Source organism: Megascapheus bottae, chromosome 17 (assembly GCF_031878675.1).
Source record: "Megascapheus bottae isolate mThoBot1 chromosome 17, mThoBot2.hap1, whole genome shotgun sequence".
In the NCBI taxonomy this organism is placed as follows: Eukaryota; Metazoa; Chordata; class Mammalia; order Rodentia; family Geomyidae; genus Megascapheus; species Megascapheus bottae.
In genome coordinates this window covers 16,984,757-17,004,350 of record NC_143525.1, presented here as the reverse complement: position 1 = coordinate 17,004,350, position 19,594 = coordinate 16,984,757, and the positions used below count along the sequence as shown (strand labels likewise).

The window sequence follows — 19,594 nt, the reverse complement described above, 5'->3', positions numbered from 1 at the left end:
TGGATGCTTGTCCCTTAGCTCTTCAGCTCAAGAGTTCAAGGCTAGCACTCTACCACTTGAGCCATAGTTCCACTTCCATTTTTTTTTTTTATGGTGATTAATTGGAGATAAGAGTTTCATGGACTTCTCATAGACTTTGGTGTCTAGGCTTGCTTTGAACCTTGATCCTCAGATCTCAGCCTCCTGAGTAGCTAGGATTACAGGTGTGAGCCTACAGTACTGGGCTGGGCTGGCTTTGAACTTGGATCTTCAGGTCTGATACCTTTTTGGGGGGGGAGAGGGGGAAAGAGTTATAGTGCTAGAAGTCGGGGCCTTGGCACTGTCCCCAAGCTCTTCAGCTCAAGGCTACTGCCCTGCCCCTGAGCCATAGTCCCACTTCCTATTTTCTAGTGATTAGTTGGAGATGAGAGTCTCACCTCTTTTAGTGTGTGGGCTGGCTTGGGCTATCTTTGAACCAAGATCCTCAGATCTCAACCTCCTGAGTAACTAGGATTATAGATGTGAGCCACCATGCTGAGCAAAGATCTGGTACTTCTTAAGTAGCTAGGATTATAGGTGTGAACTACCAGAGCTCACTCTCTTCCACTAATTTGAGTCACTCCTTCAGCACAGCTTTGATCTTTTAAACATTTATATTGATTACATAATTTTATGTTTTAGCATAGAAAGTTTGTTTTTAATTCATAAGCATATAATTTTTTTTTCTTGTGGGTCGTGGGGCTTGAACTTGTCCTGGATACTGTCCTGAGCTCTTCAGCTCAAGGCTACTACCCTATCCTTGAGCCAAGCCCCACTTCCCGATTTCTAGAGGTTAATTGGAGATAAGAGACTCAGGTCCTTTTGTGCCCGGACTGGCTTTGAATCTTGATCCTCAGATCTCAGCCTCCTGAGTAGCTAGATGTGGGCCACCACGCCCCTGGCCATAAGCATATAATTTCTATGTTGTAAAAATAGTACATTTACTTAACGTATAAGAAATTAAAGCAATAGAGACAAATTCCCTCCTTTGAACTCCTCAGAGAGATAGCCACTGTTGGCAATTTATATTTTAGATTTTCTAGTGATTATAATGTTACCTTCTTATACTGTTTCCTATTTATTTAACTTTATAAACAATGTCTGTTTATTCATTAGGAAAGATAAATTGAATATATTCATAAGATTCATTCAGTGTCTCTTGCATTCAGTCTTCCCTTTGTTACATTGTGAGTGACATTTGTTAGTTTAAGTATAATTGAGTTTTCTGGTTTGTAAATTATTCTGAGATTTGAAAAATTAATATTTATAATGTTATGATAGTTTTATTGTTGAATATTACAAAGCCAAATGATTTTATTGAATTCATTGAGAAGAAAACAGACCCAGTCACTGAATTAGTTTTCATGAAATAAAAGACTTTATTAAAGTCTACTGGATTTTCTTTTTAAGTACCAAGTCTATTATTTCCTTGAAAGCTGTATCTTTAAAAATTTTATAGGTCTTGTTAAAATCGTGACTTTTCTCCACTAGGGATCCAACTGAGAGCTTTGTATGCACTGAAACAAGTGCTCTAACATGGAACTATAACTGCCATCCCAGTACTTGATTTTTTTTTTTTTCCATCATAGGGCTTTAACTTTGGGCTTGGGGCGCTGTTCCTGAGCTCTTCAGCTCAGTATTTGATTTTTTAAATTTATCTTTTTCATGTTGGTCCTAAGGCTTTAACTCTTTATCAGGGCACTGTCACTGAGTTTCTTTTGCTCAAGGCTAGTGCTGTACCACTTCTAGCTTTTTCGGTAGTTATTTGGAGGTAAGAGTTTCATGGACTTTCATGTCTGGGCTAGCTTCAGACCACGATCTTCAGATCTCAGTCTCTAGAGTAGCTAGGATTACAGGTGTGAATCACTGGTACCTGGCCAAAAGCTTGACTTTAGAAAAGAAGAATATGTAGTTTGCTTTTATTTATACTGAAGTGTAATTCAAAAATACATTTCAGAATTCTTGGCTTCATCCAAATTGGCATTTGCTATAAAAATACTGACATTTCCTTAGATACCCAAATTAACATCCTACTCTTTAGCTTGTTTCATAATGTAAAATGGAACTTTCATCATCTCCTGCTTCTTAGGGTGTGCTCACATAGTTTTACTGGAAAATCAAGCTAAAATGTCTTAAGTTTTTTTCTTTTTTCAAATTTGTGTGTGGAGGGGGTCCTGGGATTTGAACTTATGGCCTGTATGCTATCACTGATATTATTATTATTATTTTCCCTTAAGGCTATCCTTCTACTACTTGAGCCATATGAGTTTCATTGCGTTTCCTGCTTGGGCTGTGAACTATAGACCTCAGCTCTTAGCCTCCTGAGTAGATAGGGCTTGAGCCATAGATTCTTGGCTTTCACTTATTTTCCTTTTGATTGCCAATTTTGATTTCTCTTTTTCTCCCATGATTAAACAATATTTAATTGCTTAGTTTCATACAATCCATTGCAGCTACCATCATTATGAGGACTTCAAATTCTAGAGTACTTTGGTCCTTGATCTCATGGCTCTTCTTCTCCCTCCATCTTTCTCCCTTTCCTTCCCTCCCCCTTCCCTTTCTCTCACTCTTCCCTATTCCTCCTTTTCCCTTCCCTACTCCTTCTCCCTCTGTTCCCCCTTCTTTTACCTACTTTCCCTCCTTTCTTCTTTCTTCCTTAGGAGACGAGAGTTTGTTCCAAAAGTTTGTCTAAAGCCGAGAAGTGTATTGGATAAAAAGCTATGTATATCAGGGCTTTAGAGATGACTACACTTAAGAAATGTCTTGTTATAACAGAATAGAGAATAAAATTACTGTTGAGAGCTAGAGACTAATAGTGACTCTTTATGACATACCCCATATAGCTTTGAAACCAAGTATTAGCATAACCACCATCACAAGTACTTACTAGCTCTTGAGTAGAGCCACAGTAGCCACAGATGTTTCTGCTTCTTTAATGCAGTTAGTCTGTCCAACTTATCATTGGAGAACAGAGAGAAAGGAAAGAAAACACATTGGCTATGTTTTTACTATGACCAGGTCCTGTTTTAGGTGCTTCACTTTTTCTATCCATTTAATACCCAGAACAGCCTGAGTTGAATACTATTTCTGTTTTAGAGAGAAAAATGGAGACTTAAGTGTATTTTAGGAATCATTGAAGAAGCAGTATTGTTTTGTAAGGTAGATTTAGATACAACACCATGTTATTTAGGCTGGTTATTCAAAGATAGAATAGCTAATCATAATTCTGCCTTTATACCTAAAATTAAATCATAACCAATACAGCCTTTTAGAGGTAATGTCTTAAGCAAAATTTTACATATCTTTGAGCTTCAATTTCATCATTTGTAACATAGTCCTGGAATAGGCGATTATTTTAAATCTTCCCTGATAAACCTGAAAGTTTAATAGGCTCTTACCTTAAATCATTGTTATAGCTAAACAGGTGAGTTGTCAGAAATAGTTTTTTTTTCACTTTTTACTATCAATTTTATTTTATTTGCAAGTCCAGGGGCTTGAACTCAGGGCCTGAAGCACTCACTGTCCCTTGGGCTTTCTCAAGACTAGCGCTCTACTACTTGAGCCACAGCACCACTTCTGTTTTTTCTGTGTATGTGGTACTGAGGAATCAAACCCTATGTTTTTGTGCATGCTAGGCTAGCACTCCTGGCCCTCGATTTTATTTTATTTTTATTATTTTTTATTTTTTTTTTTGCCAGTCCTTGGCTTGAGCTCAGGGCCTGAGCACTGTCCTTGGACTTTCTCAAGGCTAGAGCTCTACCACTTGAGACTCAGCACCACTTCCGGCTTTTTTTTTTTTTTTCTATGTATGTGGTACCGAGGAATTGAACCCGGGTCTTCATGCATGCTAGGCAGGCACTTTAACCACTAGGCCAAACTCCCGGCCCATCGATTTTAATTTTTGATTTAATTTATTTTTTTTTTCCAGTCCTAGGCTTGAGCTCAGGGCCTAAACCCTGTCCTTGGACTTTCTCAAGGCTAGAGCTCTACCACGTGAGCCTCAGCACCACTTCTGGCTTTTTTCTATGTATGTGGTACTGAGGAATTAATTGAACCCAGGTCTTCATGTATGCTAGGCAAGCACTCTACCACTAGTCCAAATTCCCAGCCCCAATTTTAATGTTTTAAGTAAAAATTTAAATCTCAAACTAGAGAGTTGTTGGCTTACTATTAATTTCATCAAGTGGTGACAAATACCAACTCACAGACTTTTTTTTTCCAGTAAAAAGCCTCTGGGATTGAACCCAGAGGCTTACACTTGGTAGGCAAGTGCTTTGCCATATCCTCTCTACTTTCCTGCTGTTCTCCCTTCTCCCTTCCTCCCCTTGGATGGGAAGATTGAGCCCAACACTTCATACATGTAAGCATGTGATATACCACTGAGCTGTATTCCAGCCCTGATATTTAAAAAGTTAATTTTGAGGGCCGGGATTTTGGCTTAGTGGTAGAGTGCTTGCCTAGCATGCACAAAGACCCAGGTTCAATTCCTCAGTACCATATACATAGAAAAAAGCTGGAAGTGGTGCTGAGGCTCAAGTGGTAGAGCTCTGGCCTTGAGGACAGTGCTCCAGCCCTGAGCTCAAGCCCAGGACTGGCAAAAAAAAAAGTTAATTTTGAAAGCAATCCAAATAACTTTTTTACTTTTGTTGCTTGTATTTCTTGTCACTCCTAAGAAGGTTCTATCTGACATAAAGGTATGAAAACGTACTCCTATATTTCCTTCTCTTTTATACTTTTACATTATATAATTGAATTTGATCTGCTTTGTGTTTAATTGTACATGTGTTGTAAGGAAGGAATTTTTTTTATTCAGTGTAGCTTACTAGTGAAGTACCAGGCTAGCATGGCCAAAGACTTGAATCAGTCTCCAGGGCTGAAGAAAGAAGCAGTGGGAGAGGTGAGGTCAGGAAGAGGGAAAGAGGAGGAAGTAAATGGCAAAATAAGATGATGTTGGGCCGGGAGTGTGGCCTAGTGGTAGATTGCTTGCCTAGCACGCATGAAGGCCTGGGTTCAATTTTGGTACCACATACACTGTTTTTTGCTTTGAGAAAACCCAAGGACAGTGCTCAGGCCTTGAGTTCAAGCCCTAGGACTGGCAAAAAGAAAAAGACAGAAAAGACCATGTTGACTCAAAACGTAAAGGGTTTACTTCTGAACTCAATTCAACCGTACTGCTCCATGGGCCAAGCCTTAGGTAATACCACTCTGTTTTAATTGCTATAGCTCTTTAGTTAAGTTTCAAAGTCAAGAAATTTGAGTCTTCTGACTTTTTTCTTTTGGCCAGACCTGGGGCTTGAACTCTCAGGGCCTGGGCACTGTCCTTGAACACTTTTTGCTCAAGGCTATCACTCTGCCTTTGCTCAAGGTCAGCACCCTACCACTCCAACCACAGTACCACTTCTGGGTTTTTCTGAGTATTTGGTATGCAGGAATGGAACTCAGGGCTTCATGCGTCTGGGTGAGCAGGCTGCCACTAGGCTACACTCCCAACCCCACGTTTGTTTGTTTTTGAGATTTATTGACTGTTTAGGATCTCTTGCATTTCCATATATTTTTAGAGTTCCCTCTTACCCTCTTTTCTCTTTTCTTCCTCTCCTTTTTCGTGTTAAGGGGGAAATTTGAGGCCAGCTTAACCTTTGAACTCAAGATATCCTGTGCCTATTCTGTCACTGAGCTACACCCTGGCCCTAAGGTCAGGTTTTCAAGTCACTTAGTTTTTAAATACATGTTTTAGGTTGGCTCAGTTTTGTGGGACAGTCATACTAAGTCATACCAGCCTAGGCTGGTCCTGAGCTAGTGATCCTTGCCTCCATTTTGCAAGTGTTGAGATTATAAGTGCACAACCCTATTGCCAATTCCCAGTTAGTATGTTGATAGTGATTATGTTGAGTCTGTAGATCCATTTCCAGACTATTGCCTTTTTAACATTACATAGCCCATGAACAAAAGTTAATTTAACATTTATGTAGACTTCTTTAATTCCTCTCAACAGTATTTCGGTTTTAAGTATTCTTTGATCTTTGAACGTTTTTTTCCTCCATCTGTCTTGTGGTACTAGGGTTTAAATGTCTTATACTGCTAAGTAGCTACTCTAACTTCTCTGAGTCTCAAATACATTATCTTTTCTTGTTATGTTTTTGAGTATTACTATTTTCAATGCTGGGAGCTGGGCCTTGTGGGTACTAGGCAAGTAAGTGCTCTACAGTAATGTAATTCTTTTTTTTTTTTTTTTTGCCAGTCCTGGGCTTGAGCTCAGGGCCTGAGCCCTGTCCTTGGACTTTCTCAAGGCTAGAGCTCTACCACTTGAGCCTCAGCACCACTTCCGGCTTTTGTCTATGTATGTGGTACCAAGGAATCGAACCCGGGTCTTAGTGCATGCTAGGCAAGCGCTTTAACCACTAGGCCAAACTCCCGGCCCCAGTAATGTAATTCTTAAAGTTGTTTATATTCAGTTGTCTGTTGTCTCTGTGGTCTTGTTTTGATCTGTTTCTTACTGTTAGCTTTCTTGAAAATGTATTTTTTAGTTGAATAAAGGACTAGCTGATTGGTATATATTGTTAGTATGAATTTTTTTGGTAGCTTAGTTGTGTTTTTCAAATCATTTTCCCATAATAATGGTGGTAGTTGACTTTTTATGTTTTGAAAGCTCTAAGCTTCTCTACAGTTGTTGCAATATAGGGCTTTATTCTGATGGATAGGCATTTTTTTTGTATTAGGATAATATCAAATCTCAGCCTCCTGAGTAGCTAGAATTATAGGCATGAGCCACTAGTTCCAGGCCTGTTTTCCTCCTCCTCCTCCTGTCTTCCTCCTGTCTTCCTCCTTCCTCTTTTTTTTTTTTTTTGTTCAGTTGTAGGTCTTGAACTCTGGACTGGGCACTATCCCTGAGCTCCTCAGCTCAAGGCTACTGCTGTACTCCTTGAGCCACAAGGCCACTTCTTGTTTTCTAGAGGTCAATTGGAGATAAGAGTCTTTAGTACCTATTGCTGGCTTTGAACCACGATCCTTAGATCTCAGCCTCCTGAGTAGATAGGATAACAGGCGTGAGTTGCCCAGGCCTGTTCTCCTTCTTAAGATAATTTAAACTATAAATTTTAGAATTTGATATTCTCCATCAATCTGATCATGATATTATACACACATGCATGCATACACATGTATGTATGTATGTATGTATGTCCTACATACTTAACTGCTTAGGCTAGCTTTGAACTGTGATCCTCACATTTCAGCCTCCTTAGTAGCTAATATTTTGTTTTTTTGAAGTATGAAGATCAAACCTAGGGGCTCCCATATGCTGACCACATGTTGTACCATTAAGCCATACCTTAATTCCCTAAAATTCACATATTTGAAAATACTACTTTCTGTTGAAATAGCAGTGGTAGAAGGATTTTGGTCTGAGACTAGAAAAAACCCAAGACTTTGATGAAAAAATGAAAGAAGTAAAATGCTTAGAAGCTCTGAGTTCATTCCACAGTACTGCAAAAGTAATAAATAAATCAGCCAGCCAGTCTCAGCTCAGTGGTAGGGTGGCTGACAACATGTAAGTTTGGTTTGTACTGCTCCAAAAGAAAACTTAAAAAGTAAAAGAAATGATATGATATACCTCAGAATGCCAAGTCGGTGAGTGGCAATATTGGAGATCTGTCGTATTCCAAAGTACTTAGAGTTCTAAGTACTGAATTCAAGGCCTCGTGCTCTATTGCAGTTTTTAACTTGAAGTTTTAGATCAGTGTGTTCATGGCTAATATGGGTATATGTAGGAGATTATTCTGCATATTAGTTCATAATCCTTTTGGTTTGTATCTCTTGGGTCTGAGATGCTCCATTTTTTCTGACAAAAAGTGCTAAAACAAATTATTACAAGAGTAGCTGTCCATTTTCTCTAATTTATATATTTGAAAAAATTTGGATATAGGCTTTAAAGCCTAGCTGTAGAAACATGGGCTATGGGCCAGGAACATAGCCTAGTGGTAGAGTGCTCGTCTAGCATGCATGAAGCCCTGGGTTCGATTCCTTGGCACCACATACTCAGAAAAAGCTGGAAGTGCTGGCTGAGCACTGGCCTTGAGCAAAAAGTATCCAAGGACAGTGCCCAGGCCCTGAGTTCAAGCCCCAGGACTGGCAAAAAAAAAAAAAAAAAAAGAAAGAAACATGGTCTAAACCACCATATCTGGCTCTTAACTCTTTGACATGTTTTACTTTCATCTTAGCCATAACTTTTGACTTTTATCAGAATGAATTTGTTTTACAGAGGTAATTATTTTCATTCTTACAAATGTTTATGGAGAAAAATTCAAAACCTTCCTGTGATTGGTGATGTACCTTTATTATAGGCTCAGCAAAACAGTCCTTCTTCTACAGGATCTGGCAACACAGAGCATTCCTGCAGCTCACAAAAACAGATCTCCATCCAGCATAGACAGACCCAGGTAGGTTTTAATCAATGAACAGTGGAGATCTACTCAGGCATAAATTTGATCGTAGAAAAACTGATTTTTCTTAGTCTTCCCTTTGCTCCATTGGCTGTACTTCCTTATTTGTGTGTTATATTCTGAACTTTCATATAAGTAGTAAAGGTCTTTGGGAGGTACTTTTAACTATTTGAGGCTTTCTTTTATCTTTCTAGGGTATTATAGGACAAGTGGTGCAGCATAATATTGAGAAAAGAACACATGCTTTGAAAGCCTTAGGGCTTGGGTTCAAATTCTGTCTCTGCCATTTCACTTAATTTTCCTGGTCCTCAATTTTCTTTAGTAGAGATCAACTAAAAATGTAGTTTCTAATTATCTTAGTATTTACAAAATATTAGTCTGGTCAATGTTTACAGTAGGCTTTTAATAAATGTACTTCCTGCTTTATGAAAGGTATTTATTTCTTGCATATACTTGCTTATTTGTCAAAACCAAGTTAAACTTCCTTAACATGTGCTACACTAACATAATTTCCTTCCTAAATTTAAGGACTGTTGTGAACATTTAAGTTATATATGATGTGATGCATGCCTGTAGTTTGGCACTCTAGAGCCTGAGGCAGAAGGATTGCATATTTAAGGGCAGCCTGGGTTACATAGCAAGTTTCTAGGACAACCCCAGCTACACAGTGAGACCCTGTCTACTGGAGGGTGGGGGTCTTGGGAGGGGGAGAGGGAGCAAGCTAATAAAGGTTATTTCTGGCAATCGAGCCTGTAATTCCTAACACAGGAGGCTGAGAGAGATGAATCCCAAATTTGAGGCCATCCTAGGCTCTAAGAGAAAGCCTATCCAAAAAACAAAAAAAGTGATGGGGGTTTTGAGAAGGGAAAGGAACTAGAATCTCTTCAAGTCTCAACAACTATACAAACACCCAAAGCAAATTTTTAAAATTTTGTTTGGAGAATAGACTTGGTTGAACATGGAGAAAACTTTTCTTTCCTTTTGATTTATCTGTTTCCACTAGGTGGCATTTTTGTTCCTTTGCAATTTGGGTCATGTCTTCATACAATCACTTTATATTCAGTTTTATTTCTAGAATATTACATTTTTGTGTGGTTCAATACATAATAGTTTGAGAATTTGTATTTGCTCCCAGAACTAACATGTTTTGGAGGTGCATGTATAGTGAGATGGAAGGAACCCATAGCTAAGGTTAGAAGAACAGGGTGAGTAAAGCATACTTAATTTCTTCAGCTATTTTAGGCTGTTGGTGATAGAAAATATTTTATTTCTTTAGAAAAGTAATGACATATGAACATGTAATATTTTGTTACTAATTCTAAATTTGTTTTTCCATTTTCTTTAGTCTGACCTCACAATAGAAAAAATATCTGCACTAGAAAACAGTAAGAATTCTGACTTAGAGAAGAAAGAGGGAAGAATAGATGATTTATTAAGAGTAAGTATCAAAGTAAAAGGCATCTTAAAACAAGCATCTATTATGTGTATTTGTATAATGTGTATATTATGGATATAAATACTTGGGTATTCTTTAGTTTGAGGGAAACGAGTAAGAACTGCAATTATATGTTCATGGTAAATAATGTCTTTGGGTTGAAAACCTAATATTGCAGTATTTTGATATTTGAATTTGTACTAAATAGACCTGTAGTGTTTTATTTCATCTAGAATTGTGGGATTAAATGTAAACTAGTTAAGAATTATTATTTAGGGGATTTATTTATTTATTTATTTTAGTAGGAGATAGGGACTTAAGCTTGATATATGATGCTTTATGCTTATTGGCAGGCACTTTCAGTGAGCCATGCCTGTAACTCCCATTTATATGTTCTTTTTGTTTTCTTGCAATGCTAGGGTTGACCCCCTGGGTCCTACATATGCTCTGCAAGCACATTACTACTGAGCTGCATTTACCCGCCTCCTCCCCCCCTTTTTTTTTTAAGGTCATGACACTTGAACTCTGAGCCTAGGCACTACCACTCTACCCCTTGAGCCACAGCGCCATTTCCTTCACACCCTTGTATTCTTTTTTTTTTTGCCAGTCGTGGGCGTGAGCTCAGGGCCTGAGCACTGTCCTTGGACTTTCTCAAGGCTAGAGCTCTACCACTTGAGCCTCAGCACCATTTCTGGCTTTTTTCTATGTATGTGGTACCGAGGAATCAAACCCGGGTCTTCGTGCATGCTAGGCAAGCACTCTACCACTAGGCCAAACTCCCGGCCCCTCCCTTGTATTCTTAAATCTTAGTGACTTTTAAACAGATCTTTCAGCCCATTTTACATTTTTGTATGTTTTGATTTTGGTTGTGGGGCTTGGACTCTGAGCCTAGGTGCTGTCCCTGAGCTCTTCAGCTCAAAGCTAGCACTCTACCATTTGAGGCACAGTGCCACTTCCGGTTTTCTGGTGGTTAATTGGAGATAAGAGTCTCATGGACTTTTGTGCCCAGGCTGGCTTTGAACTATGATCCTCAGATGTCAGCCTTCTGAGTAGTAGGATTACAGGCGTGGGCCACAGTGCCCCGCTAAACTTTTTTATTGTTATTATAAAGGTGACGAACAAAAGGTCTTAGTTACATACATCAGGTAATGTGTACATTTCTATTGGGACAATGTCACGTTTTCCTTCCATATCTTTCAGATTTTCCCTCTCATCCCCACTCATAAGTTGTATAGTGTCAAGTCAGCATGGTGTCTAGTGAACACCATTGCTGCATTTGTTTACATTTTATCTGTCCATTTCAATGATTTTGTGTCTTTGGTAGTCTATCCATTTAAAACTTCACAAGCTTTCAAGACACTTTACAATGCTGAATTAGGAATTTAAAGATACAATATATATAATTCATTTATATTCGTACATATATATTATTTTTTCCCCATGAGACATTCTATACCCTATGCTGGCCTCAAACTTAATGTCCTTAATGTTGGCCTTGTAGGTGTATGCTATCACAAACTGGCTCCCAATATCTTTATTTGTGTTTTTGATGAACTCATGCATACTAGGTAGCAGTCTTACCACTTGAGCGATCTTGAGCTTCTGAGTATGATTTTGTTTGAATAAAAGGATGTTTAGTAACAACAAGTAACAAAAGCTACTTTTTATGTTTATCTGCCCTCCAAAACTTTTGCATTCTCATAATCAAATGTGTAATATATTTAAAATTTTTTAAATATCTTTTTTTGTGTATGCTGGTATTTGGGCTTGAACTCAGGGCCTGAGTGCTGTCACTTAGCTTTTTCCACGTAAGACTAGTGAGTGCTTTATTACTTGAGCCACAGCTCTGCTTCTTCTGGCTTTTTGGTAGTTGATTGGAGAGTCGCATAGACTTGTTTTGCTCTGTGGGGCTGCCTTTACACCGTGGTCCTCAGATCTCAGCATCCTGACCAGCTAAGGGGACAAGCATGAACCATTGGCAGCATGCATAAAATAGTGTCCTTTTACTTGGAAGTTAGCCCAAGCCAGAAGACTCATCTTTGCCTAGTGCATCTTTTATGTTTATATTATTAATGGTATTATTTCATTCAAGTTCTTATATTTATAGATACCTTTAAGTTCAGATGCTTAGAAATCTGTTCATGGTCATTAGCTATATTTATATTTGTTTATTTGTTTGTTTTTTGGTGGGTTGTAGGGCTTGAACTCAGCCTGGGTGCTGTCCCTGAGCTCTTCAGCTCAAGGCTACATCCTACCCTTGAGCCAAGCCCCACTTCCCTGTTTTCTAGAGGTTAATTGGAGATAAGAGTCTCAGGTCCTTTTGTGCCCTGGCTGGCTTTGAACCTTGATCCTCAGGTCTCAGCCTTCCACTGCGCCCAGCTGTTAGCAATATATTTTGTACTTTTTATCATTTTGTTTCATCTTTTGATTGACTGGATTACATTTTTTTTTTTTTTTTTTTTTTGCCAGTCCTGGGCTTGAGCTCAGGGCCTGAGCACTGTCCTTGGACTTTCTCAAGGCTAGAGCTCTACCACTTGAGCCTCAGCACCACTTCCGGCTTTTTTCTATGTATGTGGTACCAAAGAATTGAACCCGGGTCTTCATGCATGCTAGCAAGCACTTTAACCACTAGGCCAAACTCCCGGCCCCTGGATTACATTTTTAAGTAAACATTTTTTAAGGTTACATCAGGTTAAAATTTCTATGCTCTTTCTGATCTGAGAATTGTTTGCTTTCTTCTCTGATATAAAACACAGCAGAATCAGTAAGATTTTTGTGTTATAATCTGTTGTAGTTTTCTTTGTTTCCTAAATCATATGCACATGCACACACGCGCACACACACACACACACACACACACACACACACCTCTTTAATTTCTCTAGTATTCAGTGTTCAGAGAAGTCCATGGCCAGAAGAAGCTTTTTTGCAAGAATATACATATATATGGGTCTCTTTTTTTATTCCAAAAATGTGTGAAAAGTATGACTAATGATTGCCTTTTCCCCTAATACTTGTTTTCTATCTTACCTCATTTCTTGTATTTCCAACATTTTGTTTCATTTAATATGATTAACCTTTTCTTTTGAATCCTGTTAATTATTGTTTACCATGCATTTTCTCCTGTCTGTCACTTGTTTGAATTTTAGTTATGATTTTTACTTTTTGTTGTTATCTACTTCTCCCCTGTTATCTAACATACTTAACAAAAATCTCACTGTTTTTTGGGGTTTTTTTTGTCTGTAGTGAGGCTTGAACTCTGGGCCTGGGTGCTGTCCTTGATCTCTTCAGTTCAAGGCTAGCATTTTGCCACTTGAGCCACAGAACCACTTTTCTGCATATGTGGTACCAAGGAATGGAACCCAGGGCTTCATGCATGCGAGGCAAGCACTCTACCACTAGGCCAAACTCCTGCCTGTTACCCTGTATGTTTTTAATAGTTTTTTTTGGGTTATATTTTATGTTTTGTTGATGCTGGGGTTTGAACTCAAGGCCTCACACTTCACTACTGACTTATAACACCAGCCAAGCGCTTGTTTACCAAGTATAACTTTTGCATTTTTTAGTAGTACACCAAACAGTATTTTCAAATTTTCATTTGACTTATGTAGGTGACATTTTCTTCGTGTTTCAGTAGATGTGCCTTTATTTGGAAAAACTTTCATAAGGCTTGTTTTTATTATTTCGTCTGAACGTGAAGAGCCATCTGTTGACTCAGTTACTGTTCTGAATGCATCTTCATTGTTACCATATAAACTTATTTGGAGTTGGTCTTATTCTAGGTTTTTTTTTTGGGGGGGGGCAGTCCTGGGCTTGAGCTCAGGGCCTGAGCACTGTCCTTGGACTTTCTCAAGGCTGAGCTCTACCACTTAAGCCTCAGCACCACTTCTGGCTTTTTTTCTATGTATGTGGTACCGAGGAATCGAATTGGGTCTTCCTACATGCTAGGCAAGCACTCTATCACTAGCCCAAACTCCCAGCCCCTTATTCAAGTTTTTATTGCTCTAAGTTCTTCTTGAATCGTCGTCTAATACTACCTGTGTGTTAAAAAAAAATCCTAGCTTAAAAATGAAATCCTGAGCCCAGTGCCAGTGGCTCATGTCTGTAATCCGTTACTCAGGAGGTTGAGATCTGAACATCGTGGTACTGTCAGCTTGGGTACAAAAGTCCCTGAGACTCTTATCTCCATTTAGCCACCGGAAAACCAGAAGTAGCACTGTGACTCAAGGGGTGTTGTGCTAGCCTTGGCCTGAAGTGCTTAGGGACAGCGCCCAGGCCCAGCGTTCAAGCTCCATGGCCTACAAAATTAATTACTTAGCCGTGAGTTTGGCCTAGTGGTAGACTGCTTGCCTAGAATGCATGAAGACCTGGGTTCAATTCCTCGGTATCACATATATAGAAAAAAGCTGGAAATGGTGCTGTGGCTCCAGTGGTAGCGCTCTACCCTTGGGAAAGCCCAAGGACAGTGCCCAGGCCCTGAGTTCAAGGCCCATGACTGTCCCCCCCCCCAAAAAAAATTAATTAATTAATTAACTATTAAAATCCTGGAGCTAGAAATGTCGCTTAGTGGTAGAGTGCTTGCCCTGGGTTCTGTTCCTCAGTACTACATAAACAGGAAAAGCCAGAAGTGGCACTGTGGCTTAAGTAGTAGAGTGTTAGGCTTGAGCTTTGTTTAAAGCTCAGGACAGTGCCCAGGTCTTGAGTTCAAGCCCCAGGACTGAGGGAAAAAAATCTTAGCTAAATTTCAGTATTTGATAGCACTTCATCCAAAGTAGCTTTACTGGACCCCTTCTTTATTGCCTGACTCTCCTAAGACTGTGAAGATAATGTTACTGGGAGGAGAGCTTAGTGGTAGAGTTCTTGTTTTAACACACATGAGGCTCTGGGTTTGATCACCAGCTTAAGGAAGCATGAAGATGGAGAGACTGAGAAAAGTGGTTTATGTGAAAATCTTAAACCCTAACTTGGTAGTTATTTTACTTCTTGGGCTTTAAGAAATGTTTACTTTTATTTCTAGAATGGTATTCTGCCTTTACTCATCACTCACCCTCTTGTATTTCATTGTCTTTTTCTTTTTCTTCCTTCCTTCCTTTTTTTTTTTTTTTGCCAGTCCTGTGGCTTGAGCTCAGGGCCTGAGCGTTGTCCTTGGGCTTTCTCAAGGCTAGCACTCTACCACTTGAGCCATGGCACCACTTCTGGCTATTTCTATGTATGTGGAGTGCTGAGGAATCAAACCCTGGTCTTCGTGCATGCTAGGCAAGCACTCTTACCACTAGGCCAAACTCCCACCCCCTTCTTCCTTACTTTCTTATGTGCTCCCCCCTTCATCCCTTTTTCCCCTTTTCTCTCCTTTTCTTTCCCTTTTCGCTCTTCTTCCACCTCTCAGGTCATTGTACATGCTCAGCCAAAGTTCTATCAGAGAGCTCTACCTGCCATCCACCCCCTCCCCACCATTATCTTCTGAAGGTTGTTTTCTCTATTTGGACGTAGAGTTGTACTATAAGGGAGTGAATATAGTGGTCAAGAAGAAAGACCCAGGCGGGCAGCTGCCATGTTTGTTTGTTTGTTTTCCTAATTGATCATTTTTTGTTTTCTTTGTTGTTTATTTGAGAAAGTATTTTGCTATGTAGCCTCTACTAGATTCCTAAGTATTGAAATTATAGGCAATTGCTACCATGACTGGTAGAACTTTTGTTTCTGATCTAGAGGATAGACAGTAGGGATTTTCATATTTCTATTTTGTGAGATGATGGTATGACTGCACAGGAGGCTATAAACCACCTCCTACTTAAAGATGAACTTGAAATCATTAGTGTTTCTTATTATTTTGTCAGCCATGGGGCTTCAACTCAGGGCCTGACTGTTTCCCTGAGCACCATTTCTGGATTTTGGTAGTTAATTGGAGATTAGAGTTTCATGGACTTTCCTGCTAATGCTGGCTTTGAACCCAATCCTAGATCGGGGCCTCTGGAGTAGCCAGGGCACAGGCTTGAGGCACCAGCCCTTAGCTCATCGTGTTTACAAACCACAAACATTTAAATTTTTTTTATATTTTAAGCTGCCAACAATTGATTAATTTTATGTATTTTATTAGGATTTTGAAAAAATACTGACTTCTCAAGTAGATTGAATTTTATGTAAACATTACATGGTCTTTGACTTATAAATTCTTATTAGGTAGAGTCAAGTTTATCCAAACATAATTACATTTTGTCTTTGATATTATAATCTCTAGGATTCTGTAAGAAAAACTAATAGAATTGTGCGTATGGAGACTAGAAATATTGGGAGATGGAAACTATTTCACACCTGTCACTTTAAAAAGGAAGATGGGCTGGTGGTATGGCTTAAGTATGGAATATCTATCTAGTAAAACTCTAGCATTGCAAAAATAAAAAGGAAGAGAAAGGAGAAGGGAGTGGAGAGAAGCTGAAAAGTCTCAGCAATTCAGTATCTTGTTATTGTCCTTTGTTTGCTCATTAACGGTTTCAGAAATGCTTGTATCATTTGATTGGGAAATAACAGTTTTTTTGCAGGGGGGGGCATTCAAGGAGGTTATTATAAAGTAGTATTATTTTCCAAGAATAGAAATCTTTTGTTTAAATTCAGGCTTTGCAAGCCAAATTTGATCTTGGGTTAGTGGTTCTTTCCTTCTCTGTTATTGTTAGAGGCTTGAAAATTTCAAAGTATTTAGCTCATCCTGCAGGTTTCTGACCACAGCTAAATTAACTGTGTATTTACATTTTGGCATTCTTGAACTAGGACCTTACTTGTTTGTTCTCTTTTGTGGATGTGTGTGTGTATGTGCCTGTCTTTTCTGGTGAGAATCATTTGTAAAAATAAACATTTATTATATTTTTAGGAATAAGAGCAGCAGAAAGAATAAAATATAAAGCATGAAGAATATTATATAGCTTGTAAAAATCTAGTTGTTTTTGTAAATGTTAATCAGACTAAGTAATCTGTAAATGCTTTAGTGTATATTTTGAACATTTACTATAGATTATTTTAAATTTTACTTTGTGGTTGTTTAACCTCTTCAGTGCATAATATTAGATGGAAGGGGTTATTGTGAGAAACATTAAAAGCATATCTACTTTTCAGAGCAGAAATTATTGACAAATCCATAATATTAAGTGGTTAAAGGAGTGAATATTTTCACCTTTCATAAAGCCATGTTTACCTCTTTGAATCCAAATTTTGCTTTTGATTGAATAACAGAAGTGATTTTTCTCTCTCCCTAGGTACTCCTTTTCTGTTTATCATTTTTGGAGCTATCTTAAAAATATTTTTCCATTGTAGGCTAACTGTGATTTGAGACGGCAGATTGATGAGCAGCAAAAGATGCTAGAGAAATACAAGGAGAGGTTAAATAGATGTGTCACAATGAGCAAGAAACTCCTTATAGAAAAGGTTAGTGAATAATGCTGGTTTAAATGTTATATTCCAGGGTATTTAACATATGTCATTATGTGGTTCTTTCTTACTGGGCTGAATCTATTTAGGGCTTTATGGGAAAAGACATCTTGTGTTCTGCTGTCCATATCAAACCCATGACCTTGAGTATGCCAGGCTTATCATTGGGCCGTAATGCCTACTTAGCGTTTTACCCCTAGCTAGTCAAAGCACTACTTTGGGCTTCTTCTGTATATGTCGTACAGAGAAATGGAACCCAGGGCTTTGTGAATGTTAGGCAAGCATTCACCACTAGGCCATGTTCCTGGCCTGTCTTTTCAATTCTTGTATTCATTCTGCCAGTGGAAGAGAGTGCACTTACTAAGACCACAATGTTTTAACTGTATTCCCATTTCTGGTATTTGGAGTGTCTGAGTATAATAATGTGATAATTAGGTGCTCTGTGCTTCACAAAATAATATTATCATATAATTGTATATAATTACTTTAATTGGCTTATGTTTACCTTACTTTCCCTTAAAAGGCAGTATATCCAGGAAAATTTTTAAGATTAGAGTCTAGAGGCTTGAGATATACTGGTGGTTACTTTTCTTATGGTCTTTGGAATGCTGTTAAATGTCGTCAAGGAGCTCTGTTTTTCAATGAATGTGAAACAGATTATTTTACTGAAGCCAAAAATACTAGGTAGAATTTTGCTCCATTTCTTTAATCATTAATCAGTTTAAAAGAGAGGGAAAACAGTCTTTTTTCCCAGGGCCAGGAGTTTGGCCTAGTGATAGAGTGCTTGCCTAGCATGTATGAAGACCCAGGTTCTATTCCTCGGTACCACATACATAGAAAAGCTGAAGTGGTGCTGTGGCTCAAGTGGCAGAGTGCTAGCCTTGAGGAAAATGCTAAAGGGCAGTGTTCAGGCCCAGAGTTCAAGCCCTAGGACTATCAAAAAAATATTTTTTCCCTATTTGTGGTATTGAGAAATAAGAAAGCTAAAATAATATTAGAATATACTATGACAGTCCATTTATTTAAATTTTTAAAAGAAAAACTTCCTGAAATCAACTTAGATCAACCCCGTGGTACTAAAATCTGAACACCATAGTTTCAAAAAATAAGCATAGGACTAGGAATATGGCTTCGTGGTAGAATACTTGCCCAGCATGTATGAAGCCCTGAGTTTGATTAAACCTCAGTACCACATCAGCAGAAAAAGCCAGAAGTGGCACTGTGGCTCAAGTGGTAGAGTGCTAGCCTTGACCAAAAGAAGCTCAGGGACAGTGCCCAGATGCAGAGTTCAAGCCCCAGGACTGGCACACACACACAAAAAGGCATAATTCTATCTCTGACCTTTCATACTTCTTTTTCTTCAAGTTCTTTATCGTAATGTATACTTAGAATTACAAATTAATATATTCACTGGTGGTAACTCCCCTTGGTCATAAAACACCTGTTTTTTTTTCACTTTTTTTTTTTTCTGTTTTAAGCAACCTTACAATCCTTCTTATATAATTGGTTTTTAGTAAGTATATGTAAAATTAACAATGTGCAAGAACCAAAAGTATTTAAGATGTCATAGAATAAGAATTATGGGGGAGTCGATTTAATCAGCTTATGGAGGACTTTTTCATATCAGGATTCAGTGTTTGCAGCAGAAGAGCCATTGCAGGTTTGGAACATGAGCCAGGAAATATACAGAGTGGTGCTTTGACATGTTAAGTTAGTCCATTTTCTAGACTAGATTGCACAGAGAGGAAACTAAAGATAGGGCAGGGCCACCATTGGATATTGCCGCAGTCCAAATATCAGATGTTGTTAAGATAAGAGAGATCAAAGAAAGTTTACCTAGGAAGAACCTGCAGTTCTTGATTACCCTATCATGTCTACTCATGAGCTAGGAATAGTTTGTTACCAAAGGAATCATTGCTGACTGATCTGAGATGGTGTATCATTTGTCAACAGTATTTTCCCAGTAATCTTTTTTTCAATTTCAGAGAATTACTAATTAACCTATCTCCCTCCCCTGTCCTTGCCCCCCTCCCTTTTTTGGGGGATCTTTTCTTCCTAAGTCAAAACAAGAGAAGATGGCTTGTAGAGATAAGAGCATGCAGGACCGCTTGAGATTGGGACACTTCACTACTGTCCGACATGGGGCCTCCTTTACTGAACAGTGGACAGATGGTTATGCTTTCCAGAACCTTATCAAGTAAGTCAGTTCTTATGACTAAAAAGAAAGTTTAAAATTTTCAAGGTTTCTTTTATTAAGAATCCTACTTATGGCTGTCATTATTCTTTT

The 19,594-nt window shown here is 38.5% G+C and overlaps 1 protein-coding gene across 3 annotated transcripts in view; it reads left to right on the top strand.

Moving 5' to 3' along the window:
- The window catches only part of Tlk2 (tousled like kinase 2), a 107,294-nt gene that overhangs the window by 49,693 nt on the left and 38,007 nt on the right, over window positions 1-19,594 (top strand). For all 3 annotated transcript variants that reach the window (XM_090349984.1, XM_090349983.1, XM_090349985.1), the window contains 4 exons: window positions 8,358-8,453; window positions 9,802-9,894; window positions 17,194-17,304; window positions 19,368-19,504. In XM_090349984.1, the coding sequence (XP_090206110.1) occupies window positions 8,358-8,453; window positions 9,802-9,894; window positions 17,194-17,304; window positions 19,368-19,504 (437 nt within the window). The remainder of the gene's footprint in view (window positions 1-8,357; window positions 8,454-9,801; window positions 9,895-17,193; window positions 17,305-19,367; window positions 19,505-19,594) is intronic.